The sequence below is a fragment of the Coregonus lavaretus genome (assembly GCF_964263955.1).
Source record: "Coregonus lavaretus genome assembly, chromosome: 6".
Taxonomy (NCBI): Eukaryota; Metazoa; Chordata; class Actinopteri; order Salmoniformes; family Salmonidae; genus Coregonus; species Coregonus lavaretus.
In genome coordinates, this window is record NC_139993.1 from 39,233,262 (window position 1) to 39,255,229 (window position 21,968).

Consider the following 21,968-nt stretch of genomic DNA (forward strand, 5'->3'; position numbering starts at 1 on the left):
CAAAGCTCCGTAAGGGACAGCGATGCTCTCCTCTTCGCAGAGTACAAAGCCTGGAGGAATCACATCAAACCAAGGCAGGAGGGGAAGAGAGCACTACCAAGGACTCCAAAACACAAAGCAAATTCGCTCCTCTCAGGGAAGTCAGTGATGCTCCCACCATTTCTTGTCCTGTAGACGCCATTGCAACTCAGGCCCACTCAAGATTACATTATCCTCCCGTTTTTCCCTTTGTGTGTGGAGAGCAGAACCACCTTCCACATCATCATGCTTTAGGGATGCTGTCAGCTGGCTTACATTTCACCCCCATATTCTGGCCCATTCTACAGCAACACAGCCCGGCCTTAGGAGTTGCCCCACCGGTTGGTAAAAATGGCAGCCTTTCCCTTCAGACTTTCTATCCCAGTAAAGCTTTACCCCACACCAACCTGGGTCTATAACTTCTCTGCAGTGTGTGTTGACAAAAAGGGACTCAAATAAGAAAAGAGTACACTGGTGTACTAGTATCAACATGGACACATAAACTACTGATTGTAACTTTGACTCTGTACAACTGTTTGTATGTGTGAAGGACCTTTGCTAATTGTCCTGTTAGAGTACCTCTGACAAATGATTATGTCTGTAGATGATTAGTTTGATTAAGAAACACTCAAGGGGCTAGTATGTTGTGAGCATTCGGGATCGCAACCGGGAGTGTATTGGTACATACTGCATATGCTTAGAGATGTTACTGTCAGTTTTTACTCACTTATGACAAGCACTCTGTGTTGTTGTTGGTTTTTATCGCACTGCTTTGCTTTATCTTGGCCAGGTCGCAGTTGTAAATGAGAACTAGTTCTCAACCATCTTACCTGGTTAAATAAAGGTGAAATAAATCAAATAAAAAAACGTAGGAGAATAGAGAATTTAAATGTGGTTTGGGGCACTTATTTCTTTTAAAATAAAATATCAATTTGTTCAAGACAATTTTCTGTAATGTCTCATGGTATGACTCTTTAGGCCTATCCTATATTAATTTCATGTTTATACACAATAAAACCGTAATTCAACTGTGTGTGAATACAATTATTTTGAATGTCTTTTTAGTTTTTCCATTTGTTTCTTTTTTCAAATAGAAAAATAATAACCCAGATGAGTTTGGGTCTCTGGTCTTGGGCAAAAGAAAGCAATAACTCAAGCAATGGGAGGTCAAGGGGTTAGAACAGAGGGTAAATGACTGGGATGTGCTCCAACAGATTCCTTGCAGGGAGGGAGTGCCAACCAGATACCCCTGTGTCAGGACAGCCAATAAGCCTGGCACGGAAGGCTACCAGCCAGGTGACCAGAGGTAGCAGATGGTGGTTATAGGCCTACAGCACACATCAACTATAGAGCTTCAGATTGACCTCTACACCATTGTTAGATTGAACTAATATACTAGTCAAAAGCACAATAAAAGATTGAAATAAGGGTCATGGCAGAGGAGGAAATATTTGACAAAATTCTCATGCTGTGTAAATCAGCAGGACATGAAAATTACTTTTATGTCTAGTAGGTTATATAGGCCTCCTGTAGCTCAGTTGGTAGAGCATGGCGCTTGCAACGCCAGGGTTGTGGGTTCGATTCCCACGGGGGGACAGTATGAAAAATGTATGCACTCACTAACTGTAAGTCTTCAGAGCGTCTGCTACATGATTAAGATGTAAATGTTTTAATATAGCCCCCTCAAGACAACAAAGTTAGACAAATAAATGCTCTTCAAAATCATGCAATATTGTTGGTGTTTGATGATTTTGGTATGCTTTACCAAATGACAGCCCAGTAGTTCACAAAAGCTCAGCATTTGTATCTCCATAAATTGTATGGTTGGAAACTGAGCCACAGCATCAACACACGACTATTTTCATGGGTTATTGAGCTGTATGGATTTTAGTCATATTCTCCAAGCAAGGTGCGCTAGTTTACCAGCGCGAGGATATCGGTGGGAGTGGAAGGTGACGCTGAATGCTTGCTTATCGGCTGGGAGGCTTAAAGAAACAGCAAGACCTAGCGAGGGAGAATAGATAAAATCTCATAAATACATGAACATGTTGATACATCCACTTTGAAAATACACGTTGACAGGTAAAATACGTTTCATGGTTAAGTGGGGGAGCTTTTTCCGAAGGCAATCGCATTTAGCCGTAAATGAACGACCTAGCTAAGGAAAGAGCTAACGTTAGCTGCAAACTGCATTTCTGTTGTGGGATTAAGGAGTTGCCCACTGATGTTATGTTTGGGAACTGAAAACAAACGCAGCTAATTTAGGTGAAATGCACTTTGTTAATTCGCTTTTACGTACTTCGTATAATATGTTTACACTATTAGAAGGGCTTGTCATGATTAATGTGGAATTAAGGTTATGGCAATTACTATTTGATGTTCTATGCAGTTTTAGCTTGTTCTACTCGGCAGTAGCTTGCTTGCTAACGTTAGCTAGTTAGTACGTGACTGATCAGTGTGTTTTGGGAACAAGTAGCTAGTAGGCCAGGATATTTTCAATGATCACCCGATGAGGAACTAACTAATCAACAATTTGAATAGTTTGACAAGAAAACAAGCTGGTGACAATATCAGTATTGGCCACTTCCAATTACATGTCAGCTACCTCACCTCAGCACGCTAGTAGTAGCTAGTTCGCTAATGTTAGATGGGTAGCTAGCTATCTAGCTGGCTGGCAAGTCTGAAAGTCGATTTTTCCGGCTCCTGTTTCTTTAACTCGTGGGTAGTATTTACGGAGTTGACAAGTAGAAAAATATGGAAATCACCGATTGATCACAAGTATTGTCCTCTTCGTACGGGTACCAGGTTAAGCTACCTTTCCTAAAAGGGCCACACAACTGACAGCAGCTGCCATAGAATCAGGCTAGCTAACAAGCTAGCATGAACTCTGCGCGAGGAAGAGAATGCGCTAACTAGCGAGTTAGCGCGATGTGAGGCCTTCTTTAACCAGTGGAGTTGCCTTCATCACATACCCTAGCTTTATAGCTTGTCACTAATCTCACTTGTTAGCTAATTTACTACAGACGTTATTGTTTCGTTTGTCTGTTACTGTTAGGACTCAACTCGTTGGAAAGAGAATATAGCAGGATACTAAGGCAAGTAGCTAGTTAACGGTCGCTAGCTAACACAACATCTCGTGAAAATGTGTCGCGCAAACATTCGACCAAGCATTTATTGTTTCTTCAGTGTCAAATGGCTACCAAATAGGATTCAATTCAATGCCTCATATTGGCTATAGTATTTATAGCTAGTTAGTGTCTTGTATATTGCTTGAATGATGACTATATTGTAAACAAATGTTGGCTAATTTATGTATGAAAGACGGTGGTTACTCTCATAACCACATGTTGGCAATTTATGCCAAGTTAAAACAAATGTGACAATAATATTCAACTGTTTATGTAGTTACTAACTAGTCAACTGTAGTGTTCTGTTTCTGTGGCTTTTCAATTTCTCAGTAAAACAGTCGGTTGGAATTGATAATGTATCATCACATTGACTCAAATTATTTGTTCATTTTACTGTCAAGTTTGAAATATGGTTTTCCTATTAAAACCAGCCACACTAATCAAATTCTCCTCCTTTTTCTCTGTTTACATGACTGAGCTGGAAGTAGCATGTGTTCAGTGCTCTCACAATTTCATAATTTGTGGTGATGGATACATTTAGCAAGTAATGGGGTTTCCATTTAATTGATTGACTTTTTAATGACTAAGACATGTCCAACTACAAGGAGGATACAGTGATTTAATGATTTACCTTATCTGCTCTGAACACATGCTTCTGTTTCAGTCTTTGCACAGGTGAAGGCACACACACACACATAGTCCTACATTTAGCCTATTCTACTCGTGTAAGTTAGTTTATTCTACTACTGCAAAAAGCTTGCACTGGGTATTGGGCAAGTTAAATTGGTTAATGTTGTGTTTTACTTGCTTTCTCTTTACATGCTATTTCATGATTTCATTGATGAACATTGATATATATTATATAGGTAAGCCCTTTGGCTTGCCCTCTCCATTTCAACTCTATGATGTGAATCAGTTTCCCAGGCTATCAGACATTTTGGCAGTCATTGATCAGTTTAAGTGCATTTCCTGAGGAAAGCATAGCTGCCTGCAGATATTGCTGGCATTACCTGCTCTCCATGAGTATCAGCAACATCACAGTTCCCAAGGGAAGGGGAGGGAGGAAAGCTGGGCCTCAGGGTTATACAGAAACCTCCATGTATGCTATTAACTATTCAAAGGCTGTCAAATCACACTACCAGTGAAAACTGATATATTGATGAGGTTGTGGATGATTGTGCCAAAGCATAGGCTATGTAGCACACTCCAGTTGAATTTGTCCAATTTTACATTCCTATGAATCAATCACGTTTGATAGTCTTTACAGCTAATAGTCAAGGAACACCTTTTGTCCAAAGCCATAGCCCTATAGTGTGTTTGTATAGATACAGGTTTTTGGGCATTCAAAGATGAAATGTCCTGGAAAGGGGTGTGTTGTTCTCAGTCTAGTATGTGATGTTTCCACCCGTATTGATTGCTTTATTGAATTCACTGCATGTACCACTCTGAAAATGGATCCAATTTCTACTTCAGGCTGGAAATGTATGAATTACCAGTAACATACTAGCCTTTATAAGATCTTATCTCAGACTATTATTGCATGCAGATTTCTGCAGTCTTTAATGCTTATAATTAGAAAAGACATGTAATTGATATCTGATCAATGCAAATGTGTCTGATCACTGCAAATGTGTCTTTGGCAAGAGATTCTGTAATGGATTGTTACACCTAGGGGCTAATTCAGTTTGTTTGTGTTTTTCAGATATCCAACTAAACAGAACAGGACTCTACTGCAGTATCTCATCATCATTGTTGACTATACCTCCACCATTGCCTCTTTTGCTGTGGCACTGGAACATGAAGAATGTCTGCTGTATTACCAAAGACTGACCAGAAGGAAGCAATGAGGGGCCCCGGGGGAAGTTGCCAAGCTGCGTTGTGGATCCAGTAGCTGGGATTCCGAGTGCTTGTTGTGTATGAGTGTGTGTTTGTGTGTGCGTGGGTGCATGCTAGCACAACCTGCCCACTTCAGGCAGCGACATGCTACTCTGAGACTGGAGTTGGACAAACAGAGAAGAAAGGAGTCGACCACCATAAACAAGAAGGAAGAAGGGGAGAGCACGCAGTACAACATTGGCAGATAGACGTACTCTGTGTTTTGGCTGCAGTTTTACCCCAGTGGAAGTGGCTTTTAATACATTGCACATTTCTATAAAACACCTTTCCGCTGTCTTTGTATCACCTCCCCCATCCCTTAAGAGTCCTGGTTGTTTTGGTGCCTCTGTGATTTGCATGGCCGGAGAGTAATCGTGGAGAGGCCAGGGTATCACAAGCTTATGGATTTTGACAAGAAGGGGAGTAAGGGAGAGACAGAGGAAGGGAAAAATATGTCTAAGGCAGCTGGCAGCAGGACTGGACATGGGGGCCGGGGTACAGGGACCAACTCTGGGGTTCTTATGGTTGGCCCAAACTTCCGTGTCGGAAAAAAGATCGGCTGTGGCAATTTTGGAGAGCTGCGGCTGGGGAAGAACCTCTACACCAACGAATATGTGGCCATCAAATTGGTAAGGCCAACATGCTTGACTAAACGGCATGGCTGTGGTGTGTTTCTGTTTGGATGCACTCCTACATTAATCATCCTCACCACTGTCTTTTTCAAATTACATACTGTAGGTCTATATTTTGCCATCCTCTCCAATCTAACATTCCTCTACACTACTTCACTACAACTAGTGCAGCTGCTTTGTGACATTCATTTTTTTGTGTTATTAGATTTGTGTTACTGTAGTTTAGCCAAGGTAATTTAATCCAGTTTCCTTATAGCAGCAGAATACCCCACCCCTGATGACTTGTTGACCTTTTAAGAGACAGGAAACATTTGAGTGCTTACAATGTCTCTCTCCCCCTCCCCCACAGGCAAATATTTACTTATCTGTAGCTAGGTCCCATGCACTGTTAATGAGTCAACCATGCTCAGTTTGTATTATATTAAAGAGAAGGAAGAATAATTAACTTCCCAGGTCATAATATACACGCCAGAGAAACGCCCACTAGAACTCCTTGAGGGAGCTAAGGGAATTGTTGCACAATATCACTATGAGAACAAGTCAACTACAGTACAGTCTCATGGTGATGTGTGCATGCATGTACACACACACACAGTAGGGCTCTTGCCTTTTAACTCGAAGGTGAAATGGAAACTCTGAGTAAACCAGCGTAAGGGGCTCAGAGAGGTTGCAAGTCAAGATTTTAATTCTGCAGCACGCAGAGAGTGGGTCTGGGAAACCACATGAAATGGCAAGACCCATTTATTTTCTGACTGGTGAAGGGAGGCCCGGCCAGAAACTGAGCTTCCTCTGCAATATACAGAGTGTGGGTCTGGGAAAACATGAGATGGCAAGACCCATTTATTTTCTGATTGGTGAAGGGAGGCCGGCCAGAAATTGAGCTTCCTCTGCAACATATTTTAAGTTTCTGTTTTCCTCCTCCAGTCATGTGTAAGACTGAATGTCACTGTATCCATATGTTTTATTGGGGTCATTTAAAGTTGCCAATTAGAAGTCTCCTGGAAAAAGGCCTTAGTGTAACTCTGCACCCTACGAGAGAGGTTGTTTGTCATAAATGGCGTCTGAACGCTGCACTCGAGTGTGGGCTTGGCGTCACCACCTACACAGCCACACTGGACCGTGTATGATTATCTTTACATTTGTATCTCCCGGGGAGGTCATTATCTCTGACTAGGCACATATTGAAGGCTTTGCTAACCGCATTGAAAGCAGAGGTTAGCGCTGTAATTTAATCTCTTTTACTTCTGAAATCCTCCGCTGTGCTGCTTCTTCTCTCTGTCTGAAACGTTCCATCTGTTTTGGGTATTTTTATCTGCATCATGTCCATTTTATATCCGGCTCTGGCATTATTTCCGTAACATCGCTGGATATTGTGCCACTGTTGCTCCATGAGTACATTTGAAGTGAACCAAATAATTTGTTTCAATGGTGGTTACTAGCTAACTACTCCCTCACCTTTCCTAATTAGGGCAGTGGCATTGTGCCCTGTTGATTGATCTCATCAGCTAGCTGGCAACATGGACCTGTTCAGCGAGGCAACAGATAATGGCATTACTGAACTGTTACTGGGCATCAACACAGCCAGCAAGATTTTGTTGTTTTTCTCCAGCGAAATATAGGCTTATGTGCTGCTGGTTTGACTTGTGTCCTCTCCTCTGAGGATCTGACGCATGTGAACTCCTCTGACCTCAGTTTGGGCATGAGTGGCTGGTTCTGCTTTAGCTCCCCTGGCTGACCTCCAGTCTAGTGTAGCTGTCCACATGTTTGTGCGTTCCACTCTCTGGTCACTCAAACATGGGTTATTCCACCTCAAGCACAAGAAAGAGAATTTTGACACCCACCATCTCAGATTGTGCTAAATTAATTTCTATAGTTCGAAACAGATAAGATTTGCATTCCTGAAACATTATTTTGAAATAGAATTTGATCTATGAGAAATTAAGCAAATTGATTGTACCCAAATGGCAATATTAATTTATAGGAATCATACAATCATCTGATTTAGACCATAATTCTTCCAAATAATGAGTAAGGGCAATTTCAGTGTTACAGATGTGACATTTGCATACAAAATGAGAAACAAAATGTCTCACAGAATTGACTTATCAGGCATAAATGTTAATGTGTACTGTGCATTCGGAAAGTATTCAGACCCCTTGACTTTTCCACATTTTGTTACGTTACAGCCTTATTCAAAAATGGATTCAATAGTTTTTTCCCCATCAATCTACACACAATACCCCATAATGACAAAGCAAAAAATTGAAATATCACATTTAAGTAAGTATTCAGACCCTTTACTCAGTACTTTGTTGAAGCACCTTTGGCAGTGATTACAGCCTCGAGTCTTCTTGGGTATGGCTCTACAAGCTTGGCACACCTTTATTTGGGGAGTTTCTCCCATTCTTCTCTGCAGATCCTCTCAAGCTCTGTCAGGTTGGATGGCGAGTGTTGCTGCACAGCTATTTTTCAGGTCTCCAGAGATGTTCGATCGGTTCAAGTCCGCGCTCTGGCTGGGCCACTAAAGGACATTCAGAGACTTGTCCCGAAGCCACTCCTGCGTTGTCTTGGCTGTGTGCTTAGGGTCGTTGTCCTGTTGGAAGGTGAACCTTCGCCCCAGTCTGAGGTCCTGAGAGCTCTGGAGCAGGTTTATATCAAGGATCTCTCTGTACTTTGCTCCGTTCATCTTTGCCTCGATCCTGACTAGTCTCCCAGTCCCTGACGCTGAAAAACATCCCCACAACATGATGCTGCCACCACCATGCTTCACCGTAGGGACGGTATTGGCCAGGTGATGAGTGGTGCCTGGTTTCCTCCAGATGTGACGCATGGCATTCAGGCCAAATAGTCCTTTAGGTGCCTTTTGGCAAACGCCAAGCGGGCTGTCGTGCCTTTTACTGAGGAGTGGCTTCCGTCTGGCCACCCTACCATAAATACCTAATTGGTGGAGTGCTGCAGAGATGGTTGTCCTTCTGGAAGGCTTTTCCATCTCCACAGAGGAACTCTAGAGCTCTGTCAGTGACCATCGGGTTCTTGGTCTCCTCCCTGACCAAGGCCCTTCTCCCCCGATTGCTCAGTTTGGCCGGGCGGCCAGCTCTAGGAAGAGTCTTGGTGGTTCCAAACTTCTTCCATTTAAGAATGATGTAGGCCACTGTGTTCTTGGGGACCTAAAATGCTGCAGAAATGTTTAGGTACCCTTCCCCAGATCTGTGCCTCGACACAATCCTACCTCGTAGCTCTACGGACAATTTCTTCATGGCTTGGTTTTTGCTCTGACATGCACTGTCAACTGTGGGACCTTATATAGACAGGTGTGTGCCTTTCCAAACAATGTCCAATCAATTGAATTTACCGCAGGTGGACTCCAATCAAGTTGTAGAAACATCTCAAGGACGACCAATGGAAACAGGATGCACCTGAGCTCAATTTCGAGTCTCATAGCAAAGGGTCTGAATGCTTATGTAAATAAGGAATTTTTGTTTTAGATTTTTATTACATTTGCAAAAATGTCTAAACCTGTTTTCGCTTCGTCATTATGGGGTATTGTGTGTAGATTGATAAGGAAATGTTTTTATTTAATCAATTTTAGAATAAGGTTGTCAAGTAACAAAACTTGGAAAAATAGAAGGGGGCTGAATACTTTCTGAATGCACTGTATATTTGTAGAACCCTATAGGGGAAGTGTGGACACAATTACAACATTCTAACTAATACCACTTTGAAGTAACGAAACAACAACTTGCATTATGGATGTGACGGAAATTGACAGGTATTTTTGTGAGAATGGTCTTAGGGTAAAATATGAATAGCCACTTTGAAAGTAAGGCTTGGCTACACACAAAAACAACAATTATGAAAATATTATAGTTGTCATATGCTTTAGAAGAAAATTTACTGTTATGGATGTGACATTCTCCATTATGGATCTGACGCTGAGCAAAATAAGTGTTTATATTTTAAAGATTTGTTCACCAAACTTCATCATCATACTTTTGTTGTCACCTGAAAATGCAGTGTACCACCAGTATCTTGAATAGTTACAATTTACAGTTCTTTATTTGAAAACCTCTTTTCATTGCGAATTAGAGTGCTGCATACCTCAACAATTATATAAATATTAGCACTTTCATAATACCGCTAGAGGAAAATGTTATGGATGTGACATTCTGCGTTATGGATGTGACATGGTCCCAAAAGACAGACAGAAAATGACACTGCACTCCATTTCAAATGTACAATATTTTAATAATTTCATTCTTGATCATTAATGACTTTTATTTAAAATATTAAATGTTATTATCAATCACCTACTGAGTAACAGCATAAACATACAAAAACTCAAACTCAATTCAAAGTTTATTTTATTTTATAAGGTCATGCTTTGTATTAATGTCACACCCTTTAATCTGCCAGCACAGGCTCTATGAAATGGTACCTCTTCCCCCTGTTGTCCACAAAAGTACACAGGGACTGGACAACTTGACCTGCAGCCACCCAAGCCTTGTCATCCTTGGCTGGCAAGATGTACACATCCAGTGTGGTCGGTTCTCCTCAAGAACTGCATTTCAACAGCATCAGAGTCAGTCTTTATCTGTTACCAGTCCCACAAACTGCCCTTATATCCACTGAGTATACCAAACATTAAGAACAACTTCCTAATTAAGTTGTCAACAGCCTCAATTCGTCGGGTCATGGACTCTACAAGGTGTCGAAAGCGTTCCGCAGGGATGTTGGCCCATGTTGACTCCGATGCTTCCCACAGTTGTGTCAAGTTGGCTGGATGTCCTTTGGGTGGTGAATCATTCTTGATACACACAGGAAACTGTTGAGCGTGAAAAACCCAGCAGTGTTCCAGTTCTTCACACAAACCGGTGCACCTGGCACCTACTACTATACCCCATTCAAAGGCACTTATATTTTTTGTCTTGCCCATTCACCTTCTGAATGGCACACATACACAATGTATGTCTCAAGGCCTAAAAATCCTTCTTTAACCTGTCTCCTCCCCTTCATCTACACTGATTGAAGTGGATTTAACAGGTGACATCAATAAAGGATCATAGCTTTCACCTGGATTCACCTGGTCAGTCTGTCATGGAAAGAGCAGGTGTCCTTAATATTTTTTACACTGTGTATAATCCACAGCATAATTAACTTAACCATGCTTAAATAAATATTCAATGTCTGATTTGTTGTTGTTACACATCTACCAATCACTGCCCGTCTTTGAGGCTTTTGAAAAGCTCCCTTGTCTTTGTAGTTGAATCTCTGCTTGAAATTCAATACTTGACTGAGGGACATGTATGTATGTATGTATGTACAGTGAGGGGGAAAAAGTATTTGATCCCCTGCTGATTTTGTACGTTTGCCCACTGACAAAGAAATGATCTGTCTATAATTTTAATGGTAGGTTTATTTGAACAGTGAGAGACAGATTAACAACAACAAAATCCAGAAAAACCCATGTCGAAAATGTTATAAATTGATTTGCATTTTAATGAGGGAAATAAGTATTTGACCCCCTCTCAATCAGAAAGATTTCTGGCTCCCAGGTGTCTATTTATACAGGTAACGAGCTGAGATTAGGAGCACACTCTTAAAGGGAGTGCTCCTAATCTCAGTTTGTTACCTGTATAAAAGACACCTGTCCACAGAAGCAATCAATCAATCAGATTCCAAACTCTCCACCATGGCCAAGACCAAAGAGCTCTCCAAGGATGTCAGGGACAAGATTGTAGACCTACACAAGGCTGGAATGGTCTACAAGACCATCGCCAAGCAGCTTGGTGAGAAGGTGATAACAGTTGGTGCGATTATTCGCAAATGGAGGAAACACAAAAGAACTGTCAATCTCCCTCGGCCTGGGGCTCCATGCAAGATCTCACCTCGTGGAGTTGCAATGATCATGAGAACGGTGAGGAATCAGCCCAGAACTACACAGGAGGATCTTGTCAATGATCTCAAGGCAGCTGGGACCATAGTCACCAAGAAAACAATTGGTAACACACTAAGCCGTGAAGGACTGAAATCCTGCAGCGCCCGCAAGGTCCCCCTGCTCAAGAAAGCACTAATACATGCCCGTCTGAAGTTTGCCATGAACATCTGAATGATTCAGAGGAGAACTGGGTGAAAGTGTTGTGGTCAGATGAGACCAAAATGGAGCTCTTTGGCATCATCTCAACTTGCCATGTTTGGAGGAGGAGGAATGCTGCCTATGACCCCAAGAACACCATCCCCACCGTCAAACATGGAGGTGGAAACATTATGCTTTGGGGGTGTTTTTCTGCTAAGGGGACAGGACAACTTCACCGCATCAAAGGGACGATGGACGGGGCCATGTACCGTCAAATCTTGGGTGAGATCCTCCTTCCCTCAGCCAGGGCATTGAAAATGGGTCGTGGATGGGTATTCCAGCATGACAATGACCCAAAACACACGGCCAAGGCAACAAAGGAGTGGCTCAAGAAGAAGCACATTAAGGTCCTGGAGTGGCCTAGCCAGTCTCCAGACCTTAATCCCATAGAAAATCTGTGGAGGGAGCTGAAGGTTCGAGTTGCCAAACGTCAGCCTCGAAACCTTAATGACTTGGAGAAGATCTGCAAAGAGGAGTGGGACAAAATCCCTCCTGAGATGTGTGCAAACCTGGTAGCCAACTACAAGAAACGTCTGTCCTCTGTGATTGCTAACAAGGGTTTTGCCACCAAGTACTAAGTCATGTTTTGCAGAGGGGTCAAATACTTATTTCCCTCATTAAAATGCAAATCAATTTATAACATTTTCGACATGGGTTTTTCTGGATTTTGTTGTTGTTATTCTGTCTCTCACTGTTCAAATAAACCTACCATTAAAATTATAGACTGATCATTTCTTTGTCAGTGGGCAAACGTACAAAATCAGTAGCGGATCAAATACTTTTTCCCCTCACTGTATGTATGTATGTATGTATGTATGTATGGGGAACAGAGGAAGGGTTAGTCAATCAAAATTCATATCAACCCCTATTTCACACAGTGAGTCTATGTAACTTATTATGTGATTTGTTGTGCCAAATTTTAACCTGAACTAATTTAAGGGCTGAATACTTCTGCAATGACTATTTATTTATCATAACGCTAGATCACCTTTACTCCACATACAGAAACGCGTACAAGGCCCTCCCTTTGGCAAATCAGACCATAACTCTATCCTCCTGCTTACAAACAAAAACTCAGAGTACCAGCTCAATACGGAAGTGGTCCGATGAAGCGGAGGCTAAGCTACAGGACTTTTTCACAGACTGGAATATGTTCCAGGATTCATCCAATAACATTGAGAAGTTTACCACAGTCATCCCCACAGGGACCGTACGTACATAACCCAACCAGAAACCATGGATTACAGTCAACATCTGCAATGAGCTAAAGGCTAGAAAGCTGCCGCTTTCAAGGAGCGGGACACTAATCCGGACGCTTATAAGAAATCCCACTCCGACCGCCGACGTACCATCAAACAGGCAAAGCGTCAATACAGGACTAAGATCAAATCCTACTAAGCCGCCTCTGACGCTCGACGGATGTGGCAGGACTTTCAAACTATCACTGATTTACAAAGGGAAACCCAGCAGTGAGCTGCACAGTGACGTAGGCCTACCAGACGTGCTAAATGCCTTCCATTCTCGCTTCGACGCAAGCAACACTAAACCATGCATGAGAGCACCAACTGTTCTGGAGGACTGTGTGATCTCGCTCTTCGTAGCCGATGTGAACCTTTTAAACAGGTTAACATGGACGCGTACTCAGAACATGCACTGACCAGCTGGCAAGTGTCTTCACTGACATTTTCAACCTATCCCTGATCCGATCTGTAATACCAACTTGTTTCAAGCAGACCCCCATAGTCCCGTGCCCAAGAACGCCAAGAAATGCTATAGCCATAAAATGCTTTGAAAGGCTGGTCAGACACCCTGGACCCACTCCAATTCGCATATCGCCCCAACAGACGCAATATCTATTGCACTCCACACTGCCCACACCCACCTGGCCAAAACGAATACCTACAGTATGTAAGAATGCTGTTCATTGACTACAGCTCAGCATTCAACACCACAGTCCCCTCCAAGGTCAGGACCCTGGGACTGAACACCTCCCTCTGCAACTGGATCCTGGACTTCCTGACGGGCCTCCCCCCGGCGGTGAGGGTAGGCAACACATCCGCCACGCTGACCATCAATATGGGAGCCCCTCAGGGGTGTGTGCTTAGTATCTTCCTGTACTCCCTGTTCACCCACAACTGCATGACTCCAACACCATCAAGTTTGCTGACGACACAACGGTGATGGGACTGATCACCGAAAACGATGAGGCAGCCTATAGGGACGAGGTCTGAGACCTGGCAGTGTGGTGCCAGGACAACAACCTCTTCCCTCAACGTCAGCCAGACAAAGGAGCTGATCGTGGACTAGAGGAAATGGACTGGAGAGCACACCCCTATCTACTTCGATGGGGTTGTAGTGGCGTGGGTCAAGAGCTTCAAGTTCCTCTGTGTCCACATCAATAAGGAATTAACATGGTCCACACACACACACACATACAGTCGTGGTCAAAAGTTTTGAGAATGACACAAATATTAATTTTCACAAAGTCTGCTGCCTCAGTTTTTATGATGGCAATTTGCATATACTCCAGAATGTTATGAAGAGAAAATGAAGTTAATCCCAAAAAAAACATTTCCACTGCATTTCAGCCCTGCCACAAAAGGACCAGCTGACATCATGTCAGTGATTCTCTTGTTAACACAGGTGAGAGTGTTGACGAGGACAAGGCTGGAGATCACTCTGTCATGCTGATTGAGTTAGAATAACAGACTGGAAGCTTTAAAAGGAGGGTGGTGCTTGAAATCATTGTTCTTCCTCTGTTAACCATGGTTACCTGCAAGGAAACACGTGCCGTCATCATTGCTTTGCACAAAAAGGGCTTCACAGGCAAGGATATTGCTGCTAGTAAGATTGCACCTAAATCAACCATTTATTGGATCATCTAGAACTTCAAGGAGAGAGGTTCAATTGTTGTGAAGAAGGCTTCAGGGCGCCCAAGAAAGTCCAGCAAGCGCCAGGACCGTCTCCTAAAGTTGATTCAGCTGCGGGATCGGGTCACCACCAGTGCAGAGCTTGCTCAGGAATGTCAGCAGGCAGGTGTGAGTGCATCTGCACATACAATGAGGCGAAGACTTTTGGAGGATGGCCTGGTGTCAAGAAGGGCAGCGAGGAAGCCACTTCTCTCCAGGAAAAACATCAGGGACAGACTGATATTCTGCAAAAGGTACAGGGAATGGACTGCTGAGGACTGGGGTAAAGTAATTTTCTCTGATGAATCCCCTTTCCGATTGTTTGGGGCATCCGGAAAAATGCTTGTCCGGAGAAGACAATGTGGTCAATCCTCAAGAGGCGGATGGACAAACAAAAACCCACAAATTCTGACAAACTCCAAGCATTGATTATGCAAGAATGGGCTGCCATCAGTCAGGATGTGGCCCAGAAGTTAATTGACAGCATGCCAGGGCGGGTTGCAGAGGTCTTGAAAAAGAAGGGTCAACGCTGCAAATATTGACTCTTTGCATAAACTTAATGTAATTGTCAATAAAAGCCTTTGACACTTATGGAATGCTTGTAATTATACTTCAGTATACCATAGTAACATCTGACAAAAATATTTAAAAACACTGAAGCAGCAAACTTTGTGAAGACCAATACTTATGTCATTCTCAACTTTTGACCACGACTGTACACACAGGCAGTTGTAAAGAAGGCACGACAGCGCCTCTTCCCCCATATGAGGCTGAAAAGATTTGGCATGGGCCCTCAGATCCTCAATGTTCAACAGCTGCACCATTGAGAGCATCTTGACTGGCTCCATCACCACTTGGTACGGTAACTGCAAGGCACCCGACCGCGTGGCGCTACAGAGGTTGGTGAGTACATTACTGGGACCTATCTCCCTGCCATCCAGGACCTCTATACCAGGCGGTGTCAGAGGAAGGCCCAAAACAACTCCAACCACCCAAGCCATAGACTGTGCTCTCTGCTACCACACGACAAATGGTATCATTGCACCAAGTCTAGAACCAACAGGACCCTGAACGGCTTTTACCCCTAAGCCATAAAGATGCTAAACAAGACTTCTAAATAGCTAATCAAATGGCTACCCGGTCTACCTGCATTGACCCTTTTTTGCACTAACTCTCTTGCACTGACTATGCACACACACTGGACTCTACCCACACACTAAGTACTGTGAACATCGACTCGGTACTGGTACTCCCTGTATATAGCCATGTTATTTTTTATTTGTTATTCACTGGTGTATTTATTTATCAAATTTTATATATATATATTATTTTTTTACTCTGCATTGTTGGAAAAGGACCCATAAGTAAGCATTTCACTGTTAGTCTACACCATGTGATAAAACAACATTTGATTGCTTTTTGTTCCCCGCACTTTTGCTCTGAAAACACCATCACCCACTAATGAATTTGTCATTTTTGCAGATTCAAAGGGTTTGAACTAGTAATGTGTCTATTTATCTTTCAAAAATGTGCTATTACATAGCCAATGAATATACCATGTATGTATGTATGTATGTATGTATGTATGTATGTATATGTGTGTGAGCACAACTTTTCACCCCAAAGTTTTTACGGAGTTAACTTTTCTTCTCCTCCCGTTTCGACCATGCAGTGCTGGTAGCTGTCCTCGTTATGAAGTGATCAACTTTACCCTGTATATCTAAAAATGACTATACACTGATTGTTTAAAGCAAAACTACCAGAACTATTGCTGATGGTGAACCTGAACAATTGAAATCAAATCTGATGTAACCTAAGCCCTGATCAGCTGGTAGGCTATAGCGAGATGAGTCGTCTCAGACGGTAGCTTAGGCTACTTTATTCCGGTAAAACAAAATGTTCAACAGCGAATTTAATGATTCCCAAATAGACAAGAAAATGATTTTTATTCATTATTTAGTTACTTGTCTTTAAGTCATATTCTGGCATTTCAAATGAAAACACAATTTGCTTGTATAATGATGATAACCAAGTATCTCGCTATTACATTTTGGGTAAGATTCACAGTATTTTCACTAAACCTAGACAAAATAACTATTATCTTGTGTGTTATTACAGTTGAAGTCGGAAGTTTACATACACTTAGGTTGGAGTCATTAAAACTTGTTGTTCAACCACTCCACACATTTCTTGTTAACAAACTATAGTTTTGTCAAGTCTGTTAGGACATCTACTTTGTGCATGACACAAGTAATTTTCCAACAATTGTTTACAGACAGATTATTTGACTTATAATTCACAATTCCAGTGGGTCAGAAGTTTACATACACTAAATTGACTGTGCCTTTAAACAGCTTGGAAAATTCCAGAAAATGATGTCATGGCTTTAGAAGCTTCTGATAGGCTAATTGACATAATTTGAGTCAATTGGAGGTGTACCTGTGGATGTATTTCAAGGCCTTCCTTCAAACTCAGTGCCTCTCTGCTTGACATCATGGGGAAATCAGCCAAGACCTCAGAAAGAAATGTATAGACCTCCACAAGTCTGGTTTATCCTTGGGAGCAATTTCCAAGTGCCTGAACGTACCACGTTCATCTGTACAAACAATAGTACGCAAGTATAAACACCATGGGACCACGCAGCCGTCATACCGCTCAGGAAGGAGACTCGTTCTGTCTCCTAGAGATGAACGTACTTTGGTGCGAAAAGTGCAAATCAATCCCAGAACAACAGCAAAGGACCTTGTGAAGATGCTGGAGGAAACCGGTACAAAAGTATCTATATCCACAGTAAAACAAGTCCTATATCGACATAACCTGAAAGGCCGCTCAGCAAGGAAGAAGCCACTGCTCCAAAACCGCCATAAAAAAGCCACAGACTACGGTTTGCAACTGCACATGGGGACAAAGTACTTTTGGGAGAAATGTCCTCTGGTCTGATGAAACAAAAATAGAACTGTTTGGCCATAATGACCATCGTTATGTTTGGAGGAAAAAGGGTGTGGCTTGCAAGCCGAAGAACACCATCCCAACCGTGAAGCACGGGGGTGGCAGCATCGTGCTGTGGGGGTGCTTTGCTGCAGGAGGGACTGTTGCACTTCACAAAATAGCTGGCATCATGAGGAAGGAAAATTATGTGGATATATTGAAGCAACATCTCAAGACATCAGTCAGGAAGTTAAAGCTTGGTCGCAAATGGGTCTTCCAAATGGACAATGACCCCAAGCATACTTCCAAAGTTGTGTCAAAATGGCTTAAGGACAACAAAGTAAAGGTATTGGAGTGGCCGTCACAAAGCCCTGACCTCAATCCTATAGAACATTTGTGGGCAGAACTGAAAAAGCGTGTGCGAGCAAGGAGGCCTACATACCTGAGTTACACCAGCTCTGTCAGGAGGAATGGGCCAAAATTCACCCAACTTATTGTGGGAAGCTTGTGGAAGGCTACCCGAAACGTTTGACCCAAGTTCAACAATTTAAAGGCAATGCTACCAAATACTAATTGAGTGTATATAAACTTCTGACCCACTGGGAACGTGATGAAAGAAATAAAAGCTGAAATAAATCATTATCTCTACTATTATTCTGACATTTCACATTCTTAAAATAAAGTGGTGATCCTAACTGACCTAAAACAGGGAATCTTTACTAGGATTAAGTGTCAGGAATTGTGAAAAACTGAGTTTAAATGTATTTGGCTAAAGTGTATGTAAACTTCCGACTTCAACTGTATGGTACCTGCCTCATGCCTAACAATAATTTTTTAACATTTTGTCCAAGACAATTTTTGGCGTCAACCCATAGGACATTGTCACACCAATGGACAATGTACAACATGCAGTCAAATTTTTTGTTAAAACATAATGATACTTTCAGAAGTTTCTGACCACTGTAAAAATGCTTCTAAACATCAGTAATGGATCCTCATATAAAGGATTTTAGGTGTGCTCATTCCAATTACAGGGACTCGAAAGAGTCCTGTATTGTTATTTTTTGTCACTACCTCCCTTAATCGGGAGTGGATCATTTGTGTGGCTGCTGGCTGTCTTTGATGTGGTAGCCGTTTCTCAAGGCTCCCTTTCTGGAATCAAACCCTGAGTCCCCGTTACCCGCGGTCACCATGGTAGGCACAGAAACTACCGTTTGAAAGTTGATAGGGGCAGACATTCTAATGAGACGCCAGTGCCACGCAGGGTCACCAAAAGTGTCCGGGGCACGAGAGAGCACCCCGTATAGGTTTTGTGTCTAATAAATGCATGTGTCCCCGAAGGTCAGCACATATCTTAGCTCTAAAATTGCCACAGTTATCCAAGTAACATTGGGGCGATCAATGGAACTATAACTGATTTAATGAGCCATTCACAGTTTCACTGTACCGACCATGTGTTCTAAGACTAGCATGGCTTAATCTTTGGGACAATAATATGGCAGGATCAACCAGGTAGAGCAGGGGGGAGCAGTCTCCAAAAGTGGCACGGCTGATGGGGGGCCCTCCCAGGGTAACTAGACCCTCCCCAGAGGACAGAGACAGACCCAGAGGTCGCCGGAGCAATGTTTACCTGCTGAGAGTGAATACATAAATATTGCACTCAGAACCACTTAAAAGGATCAAAATTGCAGCAGGATACAAATAGGTCTTATGAGCAAAAGCTATTGGTTTTCTACCCAAAGTTGCAAATAGAAAATGTTGTGATCCATTTAATAAAAACAAGTGACCAGTAAAATGGATAAGAGTGTGGCAGTGCAGGGCTCAATGCTGACCTTTTTTTAGGAGCACATGTGTGCCTAAGTAAAATAATATAGGAGCACACAAAGACATTTAGGAGCACAATGAAAAATAGTTAACAAGACGTTTTCTTTGTAGTAATGGTGCAAGCATGACGGTCATGAATCTGCGTTCAGTGTATTCTCCATGGTACTCTGGCTGCGCTACAGTGAAGTAATCATTGCAACAATTATCATCTGGGTGATTTTTTTTCTTTCTAGGCACACTGGTGCTCCTAAATAAACATTCCAGGTCTCACAGCAAAATATTTAGGCACATATGCGATTAAAATGGGGATATTGGAAATGTTATCCGTCTACTGGAGGACAATTTGTTCTTAAAGATGCACTATGCGGAAATCGCTCTGCCATTTCCTGGTTTCAAACATTTGAATATTTAGCATAATTTCAGTTTATGTGACAAAACAAGCAAGTATAGTGTAGAAAATCATTGTACCATCTAAACCGCTGTGAAATATCTTGCCCATAACCAAAAATATTGTATTTTCAGTTGTTTTGAAGCTGGTTACAAAAAAACGAAAGTAAAAGACGCAAAAACGAAACGTACAAACGGGAAGCATACAAATAGAGCACATAGAAAATATCTACTACTGCTTCTTTGACTTGCTTTCAATGCGAATGACAGATCTATAACTCACATTTCTATGTGCATTTTGTTGGGTCGCCCAAAAAGTTACAGTGCATTCGGAAAGTATTCAGACCCCTTGACTTTTTCCACATTTTGTTACGTTACAGCCCAGGTCTGTAGTGACGCCTCTAGCACTGCGATGCAGTGCCTTAGACCGCTGCGCCACTCGGGAGGCCTAATCTGATCTATTTCTAACTACAGAAAAGATTTCAGAACAATCTGACATGGTGGGTGTCATTTCTTGCTAAAATGACATGGAACGACTCTCATGCAGGCCCTGAATAACCCAGTGAATGTTACAGCCCTGTCTAATATGGCTTCTGTTTTAGTTGTCAGTATTATCCTCTGTTCATTATGGACTGGCAAGTGTCTTGTATATTATTTTCTGCCTTTATACGAAGTTGCACAAGCAGCATGAGGTTGGGTGGTGGCTGCACCTGGGACAAAGGTGAATGCCAGTGTCACCCTTCCCAGAGAGCAGAAAGAGAAAGAGACATGCTAGTTGCAGCCCTCTGTCAGAGTATTTGGAACTGCACTGCACAGACAAAAAAAGCAGAGCGAGAAACTGCTGAGCGCTGAAAGGTTGTCTTTGTTGGCCAGCCATTTCCACACACAGTGGTCTAGTCTTTGGTTCAGCTGTGCACTTTCTCACACTGACAAATCCTTCAGTGATGGAAGCAGGAGCCCGCTCCTGTAAGTACAGTGCAGGCTTACAATCTGGTGGGGATCCCAAACCTTAAAGAAACACATCCTAACAGCTTTACAGTAATGGCAGCTCGTAATTCATTTAAGCCATTTACTTGAAAAACAGCCATAACATTTTTCTTCTGCTCTCCCATGGTGACTTGTGATTTACGGATAATGTTTCTGTACATAAAGATTATCTATGATGTTGTTTGATTTCCATTAGGCTTTTTTCCTATCACATTTTTAGTAGGCTACTACTCATTCTCCTTTTACTGCCCCAGGGAGGTTCTGTTTTCCTACTGAAATCTCTCCACGTGCTACAATCTCCCCCCAGTTAATCTGTCCCTCTCTCCTGGTTGGCACACTCTTTGCCGTTTTGTATGGACTAGGGACCTGGCGATCAAGGTCATGATGCCCTGGTGCCCCCTCAATAAATCTGCCATGGATGTAGAGATAAGGGACCGCTTCTCCCCGTCACGCACACACACACTCATGCTTAGGGCGAAGACCGTAAATAGAAGTCAGCCTCCCTCTATAAGGAATAGGCGGGGTGGAAATCAGTTTTGTCTTTAATTTCTCCCCCTCCTGTACAGTCATTTATTGACAGCTGGAGATTGAGAGGATGGGAGTTGTTAAACCTGCCACCTATGAGGCCCATGTTATTTGCAATAAACCCCGGGCGGGCTTGTGGGCTGAATCTGCTGGTGACTGTGATGGACAGCTTCTGCTTTGACTGGCAATAACTCACGGCTGTTGAAGGAGAGTGATAAGTGAATTACACTTCCATGGAGACTCCCTATAAGATATCTCCCTACTACTGAAGGACTGATATTGGAATGACCTTATAGTGCTCATTACTACTTAGTGGATATGTATGTGGAAACAGATAGGTGTAAGACACTAAGGACCTGCTGTGGCATGCAAGGAGTTGAGTTGTGGTCGACCATAACATGGAAATCAGAGTTGCAGTATCGTCTTCCTCCTTTTACTGTATCACACACCTATTGCAGCTTGTGGCGGTTGTTGAACTGTGTTAAAGTACAAACGCTCGATCAGCATGTTGTGCATGAGCGAAACTGACACGTTGATGATTGAACTGCCTATTTTTCACAAGCCAACCGAGTAACCCTGTGATGTAAAAAGGCTGCTTTTAGTGAACAGGCTATTCACTTAA

At 42.5% G+C, this 21,968-nt stretch overlaps 1 protein-coding gene across 3 annotated transcripts in view; it reads left to right on the plus strand.

Annotated features, from left to right (window-relative positions):
* The first annotated feature begins 1,939 nt into the window (after positions 1-1,939).
* The window catches only part of LOC311131556 (casein kinase I), a 55,359-nt gene continuing 35,330 nt past the window's right edge, over positions 1,940-21,968 (plus strand). The window contains exons 1-2 of one of the 3 annotated variants that reach the window (XM_084164608.1): positions 1,940-2,100; positions 4,849-5,650. In XM_084164608.1, the coding sequence (XP_084020734.1) occupies positions 5,423-5,650 (228 nt within the window). In that variant the 5' untranslated portion in view covers positions 1,940-2,100; positions 4,849-5,422. The remainder of the gene's footprint in view (positions 2,101-4,848; positions 5,651-21,968) is intronic. The other 2 variants (XM_084164609.1, XM_084164610.1) reach the window with 2 other exon arrangements.